The sequence below is a fragment of the Rhinopithecus roxellana genome, chromosome 11 (assembly GCF_007565055.1).
Source record: "Rhinopithecus roxellana isolate Shanxi Qingling chromosome 11, ASM756505v1, whole genome shotgun sequence".
NCBI classification, from domain to species: domain Eukaryota; kingdom Metazoa; phylum Chordata; class Mammalia; order Primates; family Cercopithecidae; genus Rhinopithecus; species Rhinopithecus roxellana.
This window is the reverse complement of record NC_044559.1, coordinates 35,130,918-35,154,574: the sequence shown is the minus strand read 5'-3', so window position 1 is coordinate 35,154,574 and position 23,657 is coordinate 35,130,918. Positions and strand designations below refer to the sequence as shown.

The following is a 23,657-nucleotide window of genomic DNA, read 5'->3' as shown; positions in this document are numbered from 1 at the left end:
TCAGATCTTGTGAGAACTTAACTACCACGAGAACAGCATGGGAGAAACCGTCCCCATGATTCAGTCACCTCCCACCATGTCCCTCCCTCAACACTTGGGAATTATGGGGATTACAATTCAATATGAGAGTTGAGTGGGGACACAGAACCAGACCACATGAGCCTTTTACAGAAGGCTCTGGGCCCATAGGTAATGTGAAAATTTCTTATTTGGTAAGCCAGTGATGTATTCAGATTTTCTGTGAAATAGAACTCACTTGCCATGAAGTCTAGCTTCAATAATAAAGAACTAAGTATGTTCAATAAGAAGACACGAAAAAGGCATTAATTCAATCAAGTGAATATGTGTGGGATGAAATATTTCACATAACAAGGCATTGGTTTCCATTGCTCTAACAGTTCTGGTGCACTTAAATTATGCCATGTAATTTAATGAGTCCTCTATTGGAAAGAATCTCCTGAAATCAAGATCTGTAGAGTTAGTGTAAAATTAATAAAGTAAGTTTTCTGACATACTTAACAGTCTGCTTTCAGTAGCCTGTGGATTTGTTTGCAAGAGAAAGGAAGATACAGGGAAAGAGGGTAAATCGAGGAAAGATATTAGCTTGTGGTTCTTGATTTAGGTCCATGTAGCAGGAGAGTAGTGACTTGAACTGGAGGTGATAATTAATGAGCAGAGGCTTTTAGTGGCTCCTTTATATTCAGTTAACTATATCAAAGTACCATTCACGTGGTCAGTATGAGCTGCAGTCATGAGATAGGAAGGCCATTCTGATGAACTTATATCCAAGTCTGTTTTTCCTTAATAAAAACAGCTTAAGTTAATGAATGCAGAATGAGTACGTGCTCTTCAGGAGCAGCAACTCAGAAGCATTCCTCTGTGATTAACCGATGCTAATGCTGAGTTTTAATGACTGTCTGAGAACAGTGTGACCAGACTTGATGTTTCTGCCCAGTAGAGATACTCTGTTAATTATTAATTTCTAATTTACACTTTTGAAAAAAACGCACACTTTTAAAAATTAAAATTTGGCAATAGTCTGACAATAAAAAAGACTGCTTATGGGATACTGTTATGTTAAACTTCAGTTACAAGATGTTAAATTCTTAGAACTAACTTTTCCCCAGAAAAACGTTAATGGAAACATTAGTTGCTTTTCAGACTTGATAGTTGTTGCTTCAAAAGGTGGATTTACACAAATACCAAGTTAAAAAACAAAACTTTAGTACATAATGAACTGCATTTATTTCTGTATGCATCCACATTTCAGTGTTTAGTGGTCCTGAACAGAAGTGGAAAAACGAAGCAATTTGCTAGGAGGTCAAGCCCGCCAATTTCAGGGATCTACTGTGCACACCAATCCCTACTGAGGATCTTCAGACGCAACCGCAACGCCAAAACCAGAATATGCACTGGATTCAAAGTTTTGTTCCAATTGTCATATTTCAAACTAGATCCCAATGAATTGGAAGGGTGACCAAATGACAGCCCTGTTCAAAACTTCTTTAATTTCTAAAAGCAAAATCAATTACAGGAAAAAAAAATACAGAGGGATTATGTGTGCTTATGAGTGTCTTCATGTGGCCTTTCTCCAAGTTTAACCACCAAGGACTTTGAGAGCTGACAGGTCTGAGTAACCCTGGAGACAATTCACTTTATCAAAACCTGAGCTAAAAACAATGCATCAGCTGATGATGACCGCAGAGAGTGGCAGGACTGAGGACCCAATATTCATTTTGTAGCCTGGTAGAGAGTGAATAGTGAGGGAGGTCAGGGAAACTTTTCAGCTTTACCTAATGGCTTCTGGCCAAAGCAAGGAAGTGTCATGGAAAGCGTTGGGTGGTGATGGTGCAAAAGGAACTTGAGGAGGAGGGGAGAAAAAGCACCCCTCAAAGCTTGGGAAGAGAAGATACGGAGAAAGCCCCAAATTCCTCGCTGAAGGCCAATCTCAGAGGGAGGCATTGGTTCCCATTGCTCTAACAGTTGTGGTACACTTAAATTATGCCACGAAACTTAATGAGTTAACTGTTGGAAAGAATCCCCTGAAACCAAGATCTGTAGAGTAAGTGTAAAATTAGTAAAGAAACCTTTCCAACGTAATAGTCTGCTTTCAGTAGACTGTGGATTTGTTTGCAAGAGAAAGGAGGATTTAGGACAAGAGGGTAACAAGCCCCCAGGGTAGAGGGCTGTTGCAGGGAGGGTAGGAGCTAGGGGGAGGGGTAAGGAGCCAAGGCAGAGAGCCCAGGCCATGTAATCAACAGAAAAAGGTGATTGTGGGATGTGTCTTTTCACAGTTAGATGTGCCCCACCAGTTACAATGGGAGTCAATTTAAATATACTTACCTTGATCCCAGAGTTTCAACCCCGTGGACAGTGGTTACACTTGACAGGATAACTTCTTATAGCACAACTTATTTCAAACGGACAAAAAATGAGTATCATTTAGTATCTTACAATAAATTTCCTTTGAATGGGAGTTTCCTTTCTAGTCCTTTGAGGTCTACAAGACATATCTAGAAAATTTACTGTGGAAAATGAAGACTCCTTAAAGTGAATTCTGGGAAAGCGAAGGGCCCATGGTTTTTCTTTTTAATTAATTGCTGTAATATTGTCCTTCAGGAGGCTGAGGGAGTTTCATATTTTCTTTAGATATTGTTGGGTGCTAAAGCTCTTGCAGGGCAACTTCAATGCTCTAACAATTCTGCCATTTTGCTAGCACTGATACGGATCTTGGGCCCACCACTTCATTGAACTATTAACTCCATATTAATTTTCATTACAAATCTTGCAAAGGGGGTGCTTCTGGGTATTTAGGTCCACATTCTATTTTAAGGCTGGATATTTGGTTTTCATAAATTATTCTTGGTGGCCCAGTCATCATTCCTGTCCGTCCTGTAAGTGACGTGTCTTTGTCATCTTCCAGACCCCAGTTAACTGTGCCATCTGCTCTTTTCTGGCCGCCTTCAAGTTCTTCCAGCAATCGGAAACTGCGAGGGACCTTTTTACTCCCAAGCCTATGGTAGCTGCCACCTTCCGTCGCTGTTGCTCCCTAATTTACATTTAAGAGACTTGAATCTTATTAAAAAAAAAAAAATCTCAAGGTGAAGGGAAGCATATATTTAAGAAATATTTTATTTCTGAGGAATTTCCAGCCTTTTTCCAACAGCCAGGCTTTTTGACAGACTACCTGCCCCTAATTGCACTCCATAAAAACAGATAGGCTATTATATTCAAGAGAAGAATCTCTACCACCTAACCCAGTACAAAAGTTCTGTTGAAAGTTTAAGATCCACTGAAATAACCAAGCTTGTCCACAGTTAACTTCTGGTTACAGTAACTCAGGAAATACATTAAATACTGGAGTAGCTTTCCACGTTGTCCATTTAAATGTGTAGTTTTTTTGTTTTTAGCCACTAAAGCCCCAAGGGTGTGGAGGGAGAGTTTTCAGCATCTTCCCACTTTGCTTGTCCCAAGAAACATGTTAAACCTGCCACACTACCTAATGGTTCTTAGTCTGGCCCCTTGGTGAGTTCTGACTCGGGAGGACACCCCCTCCGTAGTTCCCCCAGCTTGCTGCCCTTGCTCTAGGTCTGGAGCTGTGGGGCTGGCCACCTCTGGGAGAAACACTTGTGTCTTGGTTCTGCTCCCGCTAGAGCTCCTATTGATGCCATCTCCTCCCCAGAAACCAGGTCCCTAGGTGTCCATACCAAAGGAGTGTACTTCTCTGGACTCTGAACTAGCTTGTTCCTAGACTTTGTGTTTTGCTTTGTGTTAATTTGAGATCAGGGTGGAGGGGATTGTGCAGACAGCCTGCTGGGACAAGCAGGCTGCAAAGGGTGTGTTTCTGGTGTCTCTAATTGGAATTCCGAACTCTTTTCTCATAGAAATCATATTTTAAATAGTGGATACTATCTTAAGAACTTGTCCCAGTTTATGAGTAAAAAAGGATGAATGTGCTTGCCTAAAAATGCTTTTCACTGTTTTTCTTTGATATGATTAAATGCTTTCTAAGCTCTGAGGCATCAACTTTCAAAAAAAAAGTTGAAGCAGAAGTACCAGGGACCTTCCAAGATATTGGATGATCCGATCTCACAAAGGTGCTCTGAAGTGTAAGTAGTTAATACTAGTAACTTGTATGTCAAAGCCCAAGATGTTGCTGATGATTTTTAAAGATCATACTCGACCCACAAGTATAGTACAGTTCCCATTTCAGCAACAACTTGATACAGAGCAGGAGAGAATGTTTTCCATTTGTCTGTGCCCACTCGACCCACAGAACAAACACCCTGTCCTAAACAACCAGAACACTTCTCACCATCCAGAGAAGTGTTTGGCTGTGTCTACGTTTCCTCCATTATCCTGTTGGGGTGGGCTTTTATTGACCAGGTCAGTCAGGTGAGTGAGAAATGAAAGGTAGAAGGAACCAAGTTCAGCAAGAGTCCTTGTCACATTTGTCAAATTGCAATTGAGGTGATGGGAGGGCTCCGTGTTACAGATAGGCTTACACATTGGATGGCGGGAGTGCCGCATGAAATAGGACCAGCAGCCTTTGGGCTAATGTATCGTGTTTATGGAGGATATTCCATGTGAATCCATGGTGATTCCTGATGTCGCTTTGTACCTTTATAAATCAACCTACAGATATACCAGCTTGACCTCTCTGTATGTATTTTTTAAGGAGAGGGTTCTGGAAAGATACTAAAGTCCTAGCTATGGTAACCTTGTGTGTATGTGTGTTAGAGGGATGGGGAAGAGGGTACAGGGTTTTTGTGGATTTATGTATTATGTGATTTAAAGTTGACTTTTATGAACTTCTTTTTAAAAGAGCCAGTTCATTTTAAGAAACAGTTATTCAGAGTATACCAAAGCATTTTTCCGGGTTAACCTGTTTTCAGATGCTCATTAACAGATAAATATGCAGCATGGAGTATTGCAATCTGTGGAAATGAAAAGCAGGGACCTTACTAGTTTTTTGCAAGGGTGGAGTGGGGTAAGGACCAAGTTCGAATACAGGTGAGATCTGGCGGGCGTAGTTCTCACTTCCTGGTGCCGCTGTCTACATGATCCATCCCACCAAGAAGTTACAAAGCCCCCAAGTGATTCTGGATACCTGTTCTCAGTGTAAGAAAAGTAGCTCCGTCATCATACATGGACACAGTTTGTTTATCTCCTGAGGTGCTGTTATGCGTTTTCCAAGTTTACTTAATGCTATAGTTACTTACTTAGACTAGTATTTAGCAGCTATTCTGGTCAGAAATCAAATGCAGCATACTCTAGTGCTTTCATATTTTAAGAATGTTTTCCCTTCGAAATGATAACACACATTTAAAGGAAACATATTAGTGGAGGGACAGAGAACAAATACTAATTAACTGCTTTGATTGAGGCTCAGACAACCCTATGAGGTAGGAAACTGAGGCTCAAAGTAATTTACCCCAGAGCTTACTGCTAGGTATTTATGGAGGTGGAATTTGAACTCAGTTTAGGGATTCCTTTTGCTATTCTCTGCTGCTTCCCAAAAATCAAAAGTTCTAACACCTTGGGAAGTGGGGTAAGGTCATATTTAGATTCCTTTTCTATGTTTAATATGCTTTTAACAAAAGTACCAATAATTAGTTTAAAGAAGATGCACATGCATAAGAGCGTGTGATCTAGCAAACTCTTCGTTGGAGACTTGGTGCCTCTATTTTCATCTTTGGATTGTCTTTTGACTTAACTTTTCCTCTAACCACAGTCAAAGAAGGGAACTAAAAACAATCATTTTATTTCCTCTTAAACTAAAGGTGTATGGAGGGGGAATCATAGGTAATAAATCACATTGTAATTTTCTTGACAGTCTGGACAGCGAATAGGTGTTCCTTAAGCTTTTTTTTTTTTTTGAGACAGGGTCTCACTCTGTCACCCAGGCTGGAGAACAGTGGTATGGTCAGGGCTCACTGCAGGTTCAACTTACCAGACTCAGGTGATTCACCTGTCTCAGGCTCCCAGTAGCTGAGATTATAGGCATATGTCACTAAGCCCGGCTAAATTTTTGTGTATTTTTTGTGGAGCTAGAGTTTCTCCATGTTGCCCAGGCTGGTCTCGAACTCAGCCTCCCTCGGCCTCCCAATGTGCTGGAATTACAGGCGTGAACGATTGTGCCAGCCAGGTGTTCCTTAAGTTTTAAATTACCTCTACACATACCTTCCCGTGCACTGCCTTGTGGATGACTGTAACAGAGACTCCTTTTCCTGACCGTCTCCTTCAAGGGCAACTAGAGGAGGCAACGGAGGACTGTAAGGGGCCCTGGACTTGGACTGGGAAGACCTTACCTTGCCACTTTTTGTGAAACCATTTACAAATCACCTCACTGAGCTTCAGTTTTCTCATCTGTAAAATGGGGATGAGAAAGCCTACCTGAGAGAGCCATTCAGTGGAGTAAACAGGACAATGCGTGGGAAAGAACTTTAAAAACTGCAAAGCTCTGTGACATGGACATATTATTAAGCTAAATCTTCAAAAACAGAGGCCTAATTTCTGTTAAAAAAATGTGATTATTAAAAAAGTTGAAGGATGCCCATATATGTGTACTGTCAAAGTTGTTGCTTTAATAACATAAACTTTACAACCAAGCGAAAAAATACCTTTAAATATGCATTCATGTGTATTTGCAAAGAAAAAGTTCTGACTGGATACATACCAGACTCCACAGTAGTTTCTCCTGAAAATCACATTATGGAGTGGTGGACTTTCTATTTGAATTTATATTTTTCTGTTGTTGGAAGTTTTTGAGTGAGTATGTATTACTTTTGCTATAGTTAACTTTAAAAATTACTATTCTAGGAATCATATCCTGATTTTTAGAGGGCTATATGCCTGGCCCTCTAGGAAGGTGAAAGCGGGAGAGTGTGGAGATAGTATGTGTATATATACATTTATTGTCTAGAAAGATCCTAATGTTCAATTTTCTGAATTTTTTGGAAGAGACTGGGTTTGGGAAGAGGTGGGAGAAGGTGATGTGTGTTGCTGAGAGAGCCACGGCCTTCTGAGCAGCATCGCCTGAGATCTATAATCCAATTCCAGTTTCAGACCTTGGTTTGACTTTTCAACAGGTACCGAGAGACACCTGGAGCCTAATCCCATTTCTACAAGTGGATTGGTAGGTGTAGCCACTGCATTTGGAGAATAAGTACTATGGAAGAATGGAAGAATGCTGTGTGTGGGTTCTACTCATTCTCAACCCAGCCCCTTCCTCTTGTGCACAACCACACAAAGTCAGCAGGGGAAGTGTTCAGATGGCTGGAGCTTTTTAATTCATAATTGTCTGACATTCTCAGACACAGCTTCTGTCCTGAGGGCCTGCTTCTATTGTATACATAGTGTGTTGGAGGTTACCTTTTTGTAGGAATGGGGAAGAAAAGAGAAAAAGCACTGTAAGGATAATTCCAACAAAAGGGAGGTGTTTGCATGAACTGCATCTGAACCTCCCTTGGAGGGAGGTCTAGATGTTACATTTCCAGCCACCCTTTGTGTGAGACATAGAGATGGTGCTGATGAAGATGAGCAGCCAGACAAACAGTAGCGTCTCCATACCTGTCACCCTGCCACATGGTTCGCTCTCATTCTCTTAAATGTAATAAAGCTTCCCCCTCAATACTTTGCTGAGGTTCTGTGATGCTTCCAAAGCAATATATATATATATCTTAAGCACCGCTCCTAACTCAAATGATGTATGTTTTGATAGAACGTAGACTCTTTGCTGCCACTTGGACTCAGCCATTATGCTAAGTAAGAAACACCTGCTAGGCCGGGGCAGTGAGTCCTGCCTGTAATCTCAGCACTTTGGGAGGCCAAGGCAGGTGGATCACCTGAGGTCAGGAGTTCAAGAGTAGCTTGGCCAACATGGTGAAACCCCGTCTCTACTAAAAATATAAGAATTAGCCAGGTGTGTGGTGGCAGGAGCCTGTAATCCCAGCTACTTGGGGGACTGAGGCACGAGAATCGCTGAAACCTAGGAGACGGAGGTTGCAGTGAGTCGCGATGGCACCACTACACTCCAGCCTGGGCAACAGAGCGAGACTCCTTCTCAAAAAAAAAAAAAAATTGTCCGGGCACTGTAGCTCACACCTGTAATCCCAGCACTTTGGGAGACCGAGGTGGGCAGATCACTTCAGGTCAGGAGTTCGAGCCCAGCCTGACCAACATGGTGAAACCCCATCTCTACCAAAAATATTAAAAATTAGCTAGGTGTGGTGGTGCGCACCTGTAATCGCAGCTACTGGGGAGGCTGAAGCAGGCAAATCGCTTGAACCTGGGAGGCAGAGGTTGCAGTGAATCCAGATTGTGCCACTGCACTCCACCCTGGGTGATAGAGCGAGACTCCGTCTCAAAAAAAAAAAAAAAAAAAAACAAGACATAGGCGAAATAAGTGTTCCATCTTTGTCCAGATTTTCTGCTTGCTTTTGTATTATTTTATAAAATTTGATTATATTTTCATTATGGCTTTATGAATTATGCCTCTTTTTAAAATGTTTTTGTGGTTGCCGTAGAGTTTAATAAGATATCTTAAAATTATGAAACTCTTCATATATTTGACAGTCATCATTGTGCAGAACCTTGCTGATACTCTGTGACAGACCCAAATTCACTACACATGCTCTGAAGCGGTCACATTTTCTAGAGTTTCTTCTGTCTGCTTTTGAGTTGGATGACAAGAAGCAAAGACCAACAGGTCCTCTAGACCAGCGTCAGAAATGAGAGAGCCCTTCAAGAGAGAGCATCCAGTTCCAGAGTGACCAGACTTTCAGGATAGGAAAACTGAAAACAAAATTCTGAGCTTGCTTTTATTTTGCTAAGTAAGGATGAAATTTTTTTTCCCCTTTACGATCACTATTTCATAAACGACAGGATGTTTTAACACTGAAAATAAAGGTAGAAAGAATCAACTTTTAAATTGAATGACTTCAAGTCTACAAAATATTGTATTTGTTTTCTTCACCTCACAGTAGCCTGGTATTTGACAACCACTGATGTGGTCCAACCCCTTATTGTAAGATAAGGAAAAAAGCTGGTAGGAGGAAGTGTTTTGCCTGAGGTTACACCAGGCCAGCCTTTTCCTGGCTTTACAGGGACTAATGACCTTTGGGTTCTGTAGGTCCTTGGAACCAAATGAACTAAGGAAGCTCTAAAGATGAAGGATGTGTTGCTTATCTATTTATTGCCTCACAGCTCCAAATGCATTCTTCAATACCTGTAATATTACAAGAGAATTCCTTCAAACATTTCTCCACCAAGGGAGTGTGGTGTTAAGATTTCTCGCTTCTTTTCGGCCGGAACCGCCATCTTCCAGTAATTCGCCAAAATGACGAACACAAAGGGAAAGAGGAGAGGCACCCGATATATGTTCTCTAGGCCTTTTAGAAAACATGGAGTTGTTCCTTTGGCCACGTATATGCGAATCTATAAGAAAGGTGATATTGTAGACATCAAGGGAATGGGTACTGTTCAAAAAGGAATGCCCCACAAGTGTTACCATGGCAAAACTGGGAGAGTCTACAACGTTACCCAGCATGCTGTTGGCATTGTTGTAAACAAACAAGTTAAGGGCAAGATTCTTGCCAAGAGAATTAATGTGCGTATTGAGCACATTAAGCACTCTAAGAGCCGAGATAGCTTCCTGAAACGCGTGAAGGAAAATGATCAGAAAAAGAAAGAAGCCAAAGAGAAAGGTACCTGGGTTCAGCTGAAGCGCCAGCCTGCTCCACCCAGAGAAGCACACTTTGTGAGGACCAATGGGAAGGAGCCTGAGCTGCTGGAACCTATTCCCTATGAATTCATGGCATAATAGGTGTTAAAATAAATAAATAAATAAAAGACCTCTGGGCTGGGAAAAAAAAAAAAAAAGATTTCTCAGTAGAGAGCTTTGGAGGCACATTCCAGGACAAGGAGGCTTCCCCAAGTTTCTGGGTGAGGCTGGTGTCAGCCCTGTGAGTGTGAAGATTTCCATCCAGTGTAGCCTACCCCAGCCGTGGGCCCAGAAAACCGTCCATCTACAACCTTACAGCCTCTTCTTGTAATACCCTTTCCATAGCTCTCTTGACATGGAAACCAAAGCTCCTGCCTGGCCCACACACAGGTACTTTTGCCTAGAGGGTCATACACAGGATAGCCATTCCTTCTGCAAGTTTCCATGTGGCCACGTTCTCTGAAGGCCTCTGCCCTGCTGGTGCCCAGGCTCCCACTGCATATCCACATCAGTAGCTGCTGACTGCCTGCTCTCCAGCCACATTCTAGAGGTTAGCTGTTGCTTAGCAACCGGTGGACCAGCCCTGGCCTGGCCAAACCATCTAACATTGCTGCTTATCCAGTGGGCTGAGCCACACCTTCTCCAACGAGGTCTGAACTCCTTCCTTGAGTACTCTCTCTGAACCCTAGCATACTGTATAGGATTTCCTTTTATCTTTTTTTTTTTTTTTTTTTTTGAGATGGAGTTTTGATCTTGTTGCCCAGGGTGGAGTGCAATGGCGTGATCTCGGCTCACAGCAACCTCCACCTCCCAGGTTCAAGCGATTCTCCTGCCTCAACCTCCCGAGTAGCTAGGTTTACAGGCACCCGCCACCACACCCAGCTATTTTTTAAAAATTTTTAGTAGAGATGGGGTTTCACCATGTTGGTCAGGCTGGTCCTGACCTCAGGTGATCCACCCACCTCGGCCTCCCAAAGTGTTGGGATTACAGGCGTGAGCCACCCTGCCAGGCCCCTTTTATCTTATAGATAGTCCTTTATCATAGTAAACAGTTCTTTGTATTAAACTTTGATTTTATCCACTATGTGATTTCTATTTCCCAATTGGACCCAGATCACTACTGAAGCTGAGCATGAAGAGCTCTGTACAGCCTTCTGAAAAGGCACAAAAACAAGAGGTTGCTGTTTGACACTCAAAAGATTCATGCTTAAAACATGAAAGAAGACCATTTCTTCTCATTCTGTTATCTAACAAATTCATGCAACGTCAGTATTTATGTGCGAGGCACTTTGGGAGACAAGTGCATCACTTGGAGCAAGATGGGAAGAGATCAGTGCCCTAAGATGGCACTGATGGGGGTGGGATTTTGGCTGGAAGAGACAGCATTTGTGAAGGATTTTCACAAATAGGAAGAAATCGAACATACCAGAGGAAAATCAGAGGGAGAAGTCCAGATGGAATAAACCTCCATGCCTTTTGCTCAGGGCAAAAGTTGTTCCAGAGGTGGTAACGTGGAATGTGTAGGATGTGTTCACCTGTTAGTTCCATTTGGTTAGAGTTTGGATCATGTTCTTAGCACCAAAAGATGGCATTTGTTTTGCCATTGCCAACCTGTATCGTATTTAGCAAGAAATGGTAAGACCTATAGGAATGGAAGGGACCTTAGGAAGTTATCTAATTAAACAGTCAGGCTGTGAACAATCTTGAATGTCACACGTAAGAAAATGGCTGGGCGCAGTGACTCATGCCTGTAATCCCAGCACTTGGGGAGGGCGAGGCAGGCAGAGCACCTGAGGTTAGGAGTTCAAGACCAGCCTGGCTAACATGGTAAAACCCTGTCTCTACTAAAAATTAGCCGGGTATGGTGGTGGGCACCTGTAGTCCCAGCTACTTGGGAGGCTGAGGCAAGAGAATCACTTGAACCCAGAAGGAGGAGGTTGAAATGAGCTGAGATCACACCACTGCACCACTTCAGCCTTGGTGACAGAGCGAGACTCTGTCTCAAAAGAAAAAAAAAAAAAAGGGAAGAAACTGAGTACTAGGTTTGCCAGAAAAACTGCATTTAAATAGAAGGTCACAGATGAGGATCCCATCCACTCTAGTATGTTGATGATCTGTTCATTATGTCCACACTTAACTTCAGGTTAACGGCAACTCCTGAATAGTTTGAGAAATTATTTTGACATATTTCTCCCCAAAGAGGGTAATTTGTTTCTTCAAAATTGAGTTGACAAACGAATTGTCATCCTGTACCAAGTACGGTACTTCCTTGCATTGCTGTCAGTGACTCACGGGTGTACTAAGAAATCGTGAGCTCCAAATGCCCAGTGCTTTTCCGCAGTTGAGGTGGCACACAGCTGTGAGTGGGGAAGAAGAAACATGAGGACAGGATGTCAATAAGGTAACAAACAAGATGACAACAAAGTGATTTGGACCTGGGTTGCAGTGAGAGACTCAAGAGGGCCTGGTTAGCATATCCAGACTCTTCTGACAGTCTGCCACAAAGCATCCTTGAGTCTCAGAGTTTTCTCAAAGACCATGGGGGAAAATGAGGAGAGTTCAGATCATTCCACATAGCGAGTTAGTTAAATGGAGACCTGTTGAAAGAAATTATGATGGTTAGCAATTGTTGTGTCTTGAAGAAATGGCACAGAATGGTGTAAATAGAACAAGGGGTACCTCGGGCCATTTTGAGAAGACATCTATCAGCCCAGCAAAATACGACCACGTCAAAGGATGCTCTAGAGGGCTCATGGGCCACTCTAAGACATGTATGTGAGGCCAGAGTTGCCATGGTTATGATCATGGCCTTGAACAGCTAATTTTTTTTTTTTTTTTTTTTTTTTTTTTTTTTTTTTTTTTTTTTTTTTTGAGACAGAGTCTCACTCTGTCGCCAGGCTGGAGTGCAGTGGCACGATCTTGGCTTACTGCTACCTCCACCTCCCAGGTTCAGGCAGCCTCTGGGACTACAGGCACACACCACCATGCCCAGCTAATTCTTGTATTTTTAGTAGAGATGGGATTTTGCCATGTTGAACAGGATGGTCTCGATCTCTTGACCTCGAGATCCGCCTGCCTCAGCCTCCCAAAGTGCTGGGATTACAGGCATGAGCCACTGTGTCTGGTCAACAACTAATTAAAAAAAAAAATCAGTGAATATGACAACACTAGCAAACAAATGCCCCCCTGACAAGGGACTCGGAACAATTTCACACTTATCTGTCTCTTCTGATGACATACATAAGGGCAGAGACAATGCCTCCTCTCCAGCCGTATGAATCCACAGCTGTATTAATGAAAATGGCAGGTTTGGAGGTTTTGTCAAAAGAATGATTTTTATGTTTCATTTTATTATTATTATTTTTTGAGACCAAGTCTTACTCTGTCACCCAGACTGTAGTGCAGTGACATGATTTCAGCTCACTCCAACCTCCACCTCCCGGGTTCAAGCGATGTTTGTGCCTCAGCCTCTTGAGTAGCTGGGACTACAGATGTGAGTCAACACGCCCGGCTAGTTTTTGTATTTTTAGTAGAGATGGGGTTTCACCATGTTGGCTAGGCTGGTCTCGAACTACTGACCTCAGGTGATCTGCCGGCCTCGGCCTCCCAAAGTGCTGGGATTACAGGCATGAGCTACCGCACCCAACCAAAAAGAATGATTTTTAGTTATTTAACAAAGTTAGGTCCCTATTTCCTTAGATTGCATACAAGGGGCTCAGCATTTGATTCGAGATCTGGGTTCATATGCTGTAAATCAGGTACTGTTTTAGATGACTCATGTTGATTTAGTTTATTCTTGAAAAAAAAAAAAAAAAAAAAACCAAAACATTTCAGAGATGAACAAGCTAAGTAAGATTAAGCAATGTGCTTGAAGTCATTCGGCTAGTAAACAGCTAGCTTACTAACCAGAGAGCCAGAATTTGAAGTCAGGCTTTCCAATTCTAGGGTTTATGCTCCCAGGCATGACATCAAATTCCTAGTCACCAGGGTCCTCAGCCCTAACACAGTGCCAGGCACAAAGAGAATGCACAGTCACCACTTACTGAATAAGTGAAGGAGTTATAAATTATTCAGTATGCTCCTAGCCACTATTTGTCTAAGCAGTTGCAAGATCAAATTACACAGTGCCAAAGGAAAATTAATCCAGGCGTGTAACACTATTACAATAGATCTCTGTACTGGTCACATTTCCCTTAGGTAGTTCAGATTAATTTGTGCAGCCCAAGATATAATTTACCCTGCAGGTCATTGAAAAAGAATATACTGTGCCCAATTATTATAATATTTAAAAAGTCATGTATTTTCTTTTAAATTTTTTGGGCACGTATTTCTTGCTGGTACATGAGAGTCTCAAGGAATGCTTTTTGTTCTTTGCCAGTTTTTTAGCAAGCAGGATATGGGAATAGACGTTGACTTTAAGAAAAGACAAAAGCTGTCCTGGTAGTGAACTGCCCCTTGATATTTGGTCATATTTCAGCTGAAAGGAAGCAGAGCTTTGATATTACATATTAATATGTAGTAGAAAACAACACTATCTTAGGAACCGCTTCAAGTTATATTTTAAATTATATCTTATAAATATAATTTTTATATTTTTAGAAATTTTGTTTTCTGTACTGAAGAGTTCCCTGTCCAGAAATTTTGCTAAAAACAATAAGATATAAAAGATTTTTTGTATCAACTGCTTCGGTTGACTAATTTACCAAGAGCCCACTAAAAGCTCTCTGAGCTTCCACATTCATTGGCTGGAAAAGGGTTATAGTTTATCATTTTAAAATTCCATTACATATTGTAAAATAAAGATATTGCCTAAATAGACCCAAGATTTCAAGGCCAAGTACTAGCCAATTAATTGTCATGGATCAAACATCTGTGAAAGATGCTGTATTAGGGTTCTCTAGAAGGACAGGGCTAATCGGATAGACGTATATATGAATGGGAGTTTATTAAGGAGAATTGACTCACACGATCTCACAGTCAAGTCCCACAACAGGCACCTGCAAGCTGAGGAGCAAGGAAGCCAGTCTGAGTCCCAAAACTTCGAAAGTAGGGAAGCCGACAGTGTAGCCTTCAGTCTGTGGCCAAAGGCCTGAGAGCCCCTGGCAAACCACAGGTGTAAGTCCAAGAGTTCAAAAGCTGAAGAACTTGCAGTCTGATGTTCAAAGGCAGGAAGCATCCAGCACGGGAGAAAGATAAAGGCTGGAAGACTCAGCAAGTCTGCTCTTTCCATCTGCCTGTTTTATTCTAGCTGCACTGGCAGCTGATTAGATGGTGCCCACCCAGATTGAGGGTGGGTCTGCCTCTCTCAGTCCACTGACTCAAATGTTCATCTCCTTTGTCAACACCCTCACAGACACTCCCAGGAACAGTACTTTGCATCCTTCAATTCAATAAAGTTGACACTCAATATTAACCATCATAGATGCATAGAAGGAACAAATAAATATTCAAGTAGAGATCTATAGACTTAGTTGTTAGAGATGCAAGTAATTACTGCCCTGTATTAGCACATAATCATTAAAAAGGAAAATTTTTTAAAAAAATCTTGTAAACAGCCTCAAATGACATAAGTTTTTCTGTAGTATGTTTCCCTTAGTATTATTATTATTATTATTATTTGAGACGGAGTCTCGCTCTGTTGCCCAGGCTAGAGTGCAGTGGCACAATCTCCACTCACTGCAAGCTCTGCCTCCTGGGTTCACGCCATTCTCCTGACTCAGCCTCCCATGTAGCTGGGACTACAGGCACCCGCCACTGTGCCCGGCTAATATTTGTATTTTTAGTAGAGATGGAGTTTCACCATGTTAGCCAGGGTGGTCTCGATCTCCTGACCTCGTGATCCGCCCGTCTTGGCCTCCCAAAGTGCTGGGATTACAGGCGTGAGCCACCGCGCCCGGCCAGTATTATTAATTTTGACCACTGTCATCACTCTATCCTCAGCAGAGTGTACTTCTTCTAAGTACACAAATTTGTATTAGTTTAGCTAATATAAAACTTCCACTACCTAGATGTTTTAACAACTCTTAGAAGAAGAAAAAAGAAAACAAATGTAAAACAAATTAGTGGCCGGGCGCGGTGGCTCAAGCCTGTAATCCCAGCACTTTGGGAGGCCGAGACGGGCGGATCACGAGGTCAGGAGATCGAGACCATCCTGGCGAACATGGTGAAACCTCGTCTCTACTAAAAAATACAAAAAAACTAGCTGGGCGAGGTGGCGGGCGCCTGTAGTCCCAGCTACTCGGGAGGCTGAGGAGGGAGAATGGCGTAAACCCGGGAGGCGGAGCTTGCAGTGAGCTGAGATCCGGCCACTGCACTCCAGCCTGGGCGACAGAGCGAGACTCCGTCTCAAAAAAAAAAAAAAAAAAAAACAAAAAAAAAACAAAAAAAAAAAACAAATTAAAGAGCACCCTGGGATGACAAGAACATGTAACAGAGCTAGCGACATTAAGTTCATTAAGCCTTAAGTGGCTTTAAAAAATGGGAGCCATAAAACAATGATTTCCACCAGGCGCCGTGGCTCACACCTGTAATCCCAGCACTTTGGGAGGCCAAGGCGGGTGGATCACGAGGTCAGGAGTTCGAGACCAGCCTGGCCAACATGGTGAAACCCCGTATCTACTGAAAATACAAAAATTAGCCGGGTGTGGTGGCGCACACCTGTAATCCCAGCTACTGGGGAGGCTGAGACAGGAGAATCACTTGGAGGAGAAGGCTGCAAAGGCTAAAAGTGTACATTCTAGAATCAGACTGTCTGGTTTGAGTCCTGGCTCCACCATCTCTTCATCTAGTTGCTTGACTTTTCTGAGCCTCATTTTCCTTATATGCAAAATGGGGGTGTTAGGAGGCCCCTTCCTCCTAATATTGTTGTGAGAGTCAGATGAGATAATGAGCATAAAACCTATTTTGTACCTGATCACATAGTACCAGAACTGAACACGACAGCTATTGATATGGTTTGGTTCTGTGTCTCCACCCAAATCTCACCTTGAATTGTAACAGTCCCCACCTATCGTGGGAGGGACCTGGTGGGAGGTAACTGACTCATGGGGGTGGGGCTTTCCTGTGCTGTTCTCATGATAGTGAATAAGTCTCACAAGATCTGATGGTTTTTAAAGGGCAGTTGCCCTGCACATGTGCTCTCTTGCCTACCGCCATGTGAGACATGACGTTGGATAGAGTGATGACGATGGTCAAAATTAATAATACTAAGGGCAACATACTGCAGAAAAACTTGTACTCATGTCATTTGAGCCTGTTTACAACATTTTTAAAAAATTTTCCTTTTTAATGATTATGTGCTAATATAAGGTAGTAATTACTTGCTTTTTGCCACGATTGTGAGGCCTCCCCAGCCATGTGGAACTGTGAGTCAATTAAACCTCTTTCCTTTATTTATTTATTTATTTATTTATTTTTCGAGATGGAGTCTTGCTCTGTCACCCAGGTTAGAGTGCAGCGGCACAATCTCAGCTCACTGCAACCTCCGCCTCCCGGGTTCAAGTAATTCTCCTGCCTCAGCCTCCTGAGTAGCTGGGATTACAGCCATCACCACGCTTGGCTAATTTTTGTATTTTTAGTAGAGACAGGATTTCACCATGTTGGCCAGGCTGGTCTTGAACTCCTGACCTTGTGATCCACCCTCTTCAGCCTCCCAAAGTGCTGAGATTACAAGTGCGAGCCACCACACCCGGCCAACCTCTTTCCTTTATAAGTTACCCAGCCTTGGGTATGTCTTTATTAGCAGCATGAGAACAGACTAATATAGCTATTGCAATGGGAGAGAGTTCAGAACCCCAGCCCTAAACATGACTCTTCAAGGGCTGAGGACATTGCAAGGTCCTGAACACTAGGTAAGGACCAATCATGCAAATGGTGTGATGTGATGAAAGGCGTGGACTTATCCTTATAAAAGCATTCCTAAAGCAGTACAAATAGTAAAGGCACAGTGATGCGCTGATCATGGAACTCCTCACCTCCAGCACCGAAGAGGGCAGAGAATTTTCTTACATGTGTACGTGTAGTTTTGGCACTGTAGATGACATTAGTATGAAGAAACAAGCTGTCACCTGCCACAAACGATCAGGCAAAGCAGTTTCTGGTCATCACCCAATGCACCAAAACAGACTCAAAGTTAGTTCTTATTAATATTCTCCCTGATGAACCTAACGATGGATTTTTAAAAATGTATTTCAGTAAAAAAAAAAAAAAATTTATAAAGTCTAAGTCTAGCAAATTAGGCCTCCCTGACATAGTCGCTCCAAGAAACTGTGAGTTAAGTTTATGCTCTAAATGCCACTAGATGGCGGAGGAATGTTATTAAACCAGCCAATCTTCACAGACAAGTTCCGGGAACAACCGCCTTTCCTTTTCATCATCCTGCCCTGTCTGCAGGATCCTGGGAGGTCTCTCCTGTAACTCCAGCTGTTTTCAGTCCTTGTCTTTCCAGTGTCAGGTGAAAGGCAGATACTCAACCCCTAGAAGAGTCTGCGACCCTGGATGGCAGGCACTAGCTTAATCCAGCGTATCACGAGTGTGATTTTACGGTGGTCCAAACTCCTAATGCAGAAAATATCGAAAGCTTTCCAACCTTTGAACATTTTATTTCTAAGTCTTTCAGAGCCGGACATTTGGAAGAAAGGGCAGCGTTCTCGCAGGCATTTTGCAGAGCCCTTGTTAGAGAGGACGTGCCCGGTGTGCTGCGATACCACCTTCCTGTCGCACATCAGTCAGATGCTCTTCTCAACCTCCCCACTCCCAAACGGGCAAACAACTCCACTGCTACCTAAATCTTTAATTTCTTAATTTCAGAAATCGGCCGGGCGTGGCGGATCCCGCCTGTAATCCCAGCACTTTGGGAGGCTGAGGTGGGCGGATCATGAGGTCAAGAGATCAAGAACATCCTGGTCAACATAGTGAAACCACGTCTCTATTAAAAAAAAAAATGCAAAAATTAGCTGGGCATGGTTGCGCGCGCCTGTAGTCCCAGCTACTCGGGAGGCTGAGGCAGGAGAATCGCTTGAACTCAGGAGGCAGAGGTTGCAGTACCTGGTGACAGAGAGAGACTCTGTCTCAAAAAAAACACAAACAAAAAACAAACAAAAAAATGGTCTCCTGACCTCATGACCTGGATCACGAGGTCAGGAGATCCAGACCATCCTGGCTAACACGGTGAAACCCTGGGCGTGGTGGCGGGCGCCTGTAGTCCCAGCTACTCAGGAGGCTGAGGCAGGTGAATCGCTTGAACCCGGAAGGCGGAGCTTGCAGTGAGCCGAGATCGCGCCACTGCACTCCAGCCTGGGGGACAGAGTGAGACTCTGTCTCAAAAAAAAAAAAAAGAAAAGAAAAAGAAAATAAAAATAAAACAATTGGTTTTTTTGGGGGGAGGAGGGAGATGGGGTAATTATTGAACATAATTATTGAACGTAATTACTGGCATTCCAAAATTTGGAAGGCTAGTTTGGACAACACTTAAGTGATCTTATCAAAGGATCAAATTTTTTAAAATGTCTTTAAAGATACGGTTCTGAATTTGAGCTGCCTCGGCGGCATCCGCTCTGGAGAGAGTTGATAGTGGGATTGCTCAAGCTGTCTTGTAAACAGAAAAGAAGTGTCCTCCTGGAAAAAGAGCTGGGCCTTCATGGCATGTCACCACAGGAAGCAGAAACCCAGCAGGTTTTGCTTTATGGTTTAAGATTTTGTTATATTCAATGTAATTTGCTAAATACGACCAAACTACCCACCCCCCATCATTTATAATTATCTAACGAATCATTCTGACTTCTAGAGAAAAACCAAAGGTAGCTAATGCCAAGGCCCCTGGTTTAAGAACCAAGTCCCCTCTCCCATGTCCACACGGTAGACGCTCATTCTAGATTGCAGCTGGACCTGCTGGCCTGAGAGAGGGCCCGTGGTCTGGAAAGGATCTATGTGAGGGAGACAGGATGAGGACCTTGTAGTCTGAGAGGACACAGTCTGGCAATGACAGGGAGTGGGGATCCCGGCTGGTACGCGAGGAAGGGACTGTCCTGTGATGGATGCTGTTCCTCCTACCTTTACCCCAAGCCACCATCAATTCCTAGCCCTGTGTGTGTGTCGGGCGCTGCTCAGGGTCTCCTCTCTGACAGAGGTGTGATGTTCTCACCGATGAGCCACTGACCTTTGCTATCAGCTGAGACGTTGGCAAAGCACCTCCTCCTCACCCAGCCCCTCTGCAAGTGGTGGCCATGTGGCCACATGGCTTTCTGGTAAAGAATCTATTTCTTGGCTTGGGGAAGAAAGAGGGAGAGAAAATTCAGCTTCCTCCTGCTTCCAGATGAAGTCAACACAATCATTTCCTCCTTCCCTCCCTCCCTGCAGGCCGGGAGCTGGGCGCTTTCTCTCTATGGCTTCCTAGAAAGGGTTATTGGAAACGGGGCCATCTGTGAATCAAAGGACGCAGAGCGAGGAGGGACCTGAATCTGCCAGGGTCAGGGGCGGCGGGAGGCGGGGAGCCCAGGCTCTGCGGAAGGAAAAGGCGGGCGGGGAGGAGCTTCACCCTCTTTTCCGAGCCTGTCATTTCTTTGTCCCAGTGTCTGAGCAGGGCTTTGAACGGTGCCGTCGAAGGGGAAAGCGAGCTGGGATAAGCTCCCGTTTGGAGCTTCCAGCCGCTTCGTTCCGCCCGCAGCTGCCAGCCCCTGTGGCTTCCCAGGTCATCACTGGCTGCGGTTTCCCACGGCGTGAACCACGGCACTGCCCTTCTGTTTCCGTCCAGAGCCCACGCTTCACTGGCTTTGAGGATTTTCCGGGGGTTCGCCTCTCTCCGTCGGCGCCCCTGTCCTCCTCGCCTCCTCCTTCTGCTCCGGGTCCCTGGCAGCTCTGGGATGCGGAGCCAGGCTTCCCTCCTCCCGGAGAACTCCAGTTCCCTCTCATGTCGTTCTCTCCCTCTGTAGGTGCGTTTCTGTCTTGATAGGGAATTTTTCTCACGGAGCTATTTCCATGTGATGTAGGAGAATATTTACTTTGTGGCTGGGTTCGTTTCTGGAGCTTGGATGATAATACTGGGACATATCTAGAAATGTGCAGACTTGCTTTTCACGGTGAGGGAAAAGTACGACTTTTCCTATTAAGGACTCTGTTGTGCTGCGTTAAGAGCTGGAACTGAGTCCTCAATTGAGGACTGTTAGGAAGATGGACAATCACCCAGCACTCCCGGAGGACCACATCTGATGTGTGCATGTTACCATGCCTGCCTGGAGACCGGCAGACTTCAATTTGTCTTAACTTCTAAGGTCACTGGGAGGGAAGTGTGGGTGCCTCACTCATGGTCCGACATATCTGAGTTACACATCTCCCAAGCCACCATGTCACAGCCCGGGTGGGGCACCAGCCTCTCCACTCAGCATGAGGATTACAGGTTTGAAGTTGGCTTTTGTTGACACAATTGGAACCATTGCCAATTGTTTATGTTTTGATAAGGATCTAACGATCATCTTGAAAACTACAAAGATGGTGATCATGAAGACACAAAGGCATATTTCTAATGAATCCAAGTTCATGTATGTTATCTAAATCAATGAGCAGGAACTGGAATTCTCAAAACACTTAGATTTTGGTCTTGGAGCTGGCCAGGGTGTGAAATCATCATCCAGGGCGGTAGTTAGGCGGAACCCAGCTCCAGAACCCAGAATGTGGCCACCTGGTGGCTGCACATATGGATTACGTCTCTGTCACCTTCAGCAGTTACTTTTTTTTTTTTTCTTTAGACAGTCTTGCTGTGTCGCCCAGGCTGCAGTGCAGCGGTGTGATCTTAATTCAACAAACTCCACCTCCTGGGTTCAAGCAGTTCTCCTGCCTCAGACTCCCAAGTAGCTGGGATTACACACCTGTGCCACCACACCTGGCTAATTTTTGTATTTTTAGTAGAGGCAGGGTTTCGCCATGTTGACCAGGCTGGTCTTGAACTTCTGACCTCAGGTGATCCGCCCGCCTCAGCCTCCCAAAGTGCTGGGATTACAGGTGTGAGCCACTGCACCCAGCCCAGCAGTTACTATTTTAACCAAGTAATGCCTAATCTCTGCGCTCTCCCCTCCCTGCTCCCCGCTATCCCCCACCCGCCATAAACTCAGCAGCGACCCTCAGCCCTATATCCCATGCTATACCATTTCCAGCAGGGACAAATGCATTTTCCAGCCATTTCAGCAAGGGGGAGTGCTCTGCCCAGAATAGACCTTCACTCCTCAGCCACCCATTCCCCAGCCATCTAGCACTGAGGGACTCCTGTTCCCACTGCTTCGAGAAATTTCCCCTGAGAGGCCAGACCCAGTTTGGACACTGCAAGCCTTCCGTCCTGAGGCAGGGAGGAGGAGGGGAAATGGCCACATAACGCAAAACATTGCTCACACCCAGGTTTCACTTCCTGGTCAGAACGCAAAGCAAAACCACCTGCTCCAACTCAGACTCTGGAAGGGTCCCTGGGAAGCAGGGAAAGGAGAAACAGTAGAAGTAAAAAGTGGGCCTCCTGGCCCAGTGCGGGGGCTCACACCTGTAATCTCTGCAGTTTGGGAGGCCGAGGTGGGCAGATCACTTGAGGTCAGGAGTTCAAGACCAGCCTGGCCAACATGGTGAAACCCCATCTCTACTAAAAATACAAAAAAATTAGCCAGGTGTGGTGGGAAGCGCCTGTAATCCCAGCCACTCGGGAGGCTGAGGCAGGAGAATCACTTGAACCCAGGAGGTGGAGGTTGCAGTGAGCCAAGATCATGCCACTGTACTTCAGCCTGGGTGACAGAGCCAGACTCCCTCTCAAAAAAAAAAGTGGGCCTCCTGTGGGTGAGCAGGAGATGCACTTTTGTTAAACCCACAGGAAATAAGTCAAAGTCAAAAAGCTGTTTGAAGTGGAGTCAGATCTACCTGAAGAAGTCTAATTTGTGTCAGAATCTTTGTTATTCTCTGCCTGTTGCTCAAATAGGGCAAGTGATTATTGAACAAATCACGAGAGATAAGGAGGGATGTTTCAGCTTTCCCTGGAGGTGGGGTGGAGGTCATAGGGATGGGGGACTGGGGACCCTGTATTATTTCCCAGTGCTGCCTAGGATCGAAGAAACATTTTGTTGTAAATACTAATTAAATCAATGTTGCCTGAAATTAAAGGAACATTATAATTGGTGCCTGTGTGTATAACCCTCAGGCAATTAAACAGTGTAGAAGTAAGTCAATCAGAGACCCACTGCAGTGTTTCCATCCCTAAATAAATTGTTTTATTTGATAAAGAATTTTCAAGCTGGATGCGGTGGCTCATGCCTATAATCCTAGCACTTTGGGAGGCCAAGCGGGGAGTATTGCTTGAGCCCAGGAGCTCAAGACCAGCTTGGGCAACATGGCAAGACCCTGTCTCTACAAAAAATAAAATAAAATAAATTAGCTGAACCCAGGAAGTTGTGGCTGCAGTGGTGAGCTGTGATCATACCACTGCACTCCAGCCTGGGTGACAGAAAGAGACCCTGTCTCCAAAAAAAAAAAAAAAAAAAAAAAAAAAAGAATTTTCAAACCGGGGCATATGGATGGACAAAAGTTCACTCTTCTTACTGAGTGTGAGACCTCAGGTGAGTTACTTAACCTCTTTGAGCTTGTAGTAGTTTGCTAGGGCTGCCATAACATAAAAGATCACAGGCTGAATGCTTTAAACAACAGAAAGTATTTTCTTACAGCTGGAGGCCAGACATTGGACATCAAGGTGTCAGCAGATTTGCTTTCTCCCGAGGCCTTTCTCCTTGACTTGCAGATGGCCACTTCCTTGCTGTGTGTTCACGTGGTCTTCCCTGTGTGTTTGTCTGTGCCCTGATCGCCTCTTCTTATAAGGACACCAGTAGGATTGGATGAAAGCCCACCCTCATGACCCCATTTCAACTTAATTACTTATTTAAAGGCCCATTCTCCAAATATAGTCATATTCTGG

The 23,657-nt window shown here is 44.0% G+C and overlaps 1 protein-coding gene and 1 pseudogene across 1 annotated transcript; one reads left to right on the top strand and one right to left on the bottom strand.

Annotated features, from left to right (window-relative positions):
* Positions 1-2,593: 2,593 nt before the first annotated feature.
* LOC104662235 lies at positions 2,594-4,530 on the bottom strand (annotated as a pseudogene).
* Positions 4,531-9,303: 4,773 nt separating this feature from the next.
* Positions 9,304-9,839, top strand: LOC115900461 (60S ribosomal protein L21). Its single transcript, XM_030941353.1, has one exon. It carries the CDS (start codon positions 9,341-9,343, stop codon positions 9,821-9,823), a length of 483 nt encoding a protein of 160 aa, XP_030797213.1. The 5' UTR covers positions 9,304-9,340; the 3' UTR covers positions 9,824-9,839.
* The last annotated feature ends 13,818 nt before the right edge of the window (positions 9,840-23,657 follow it).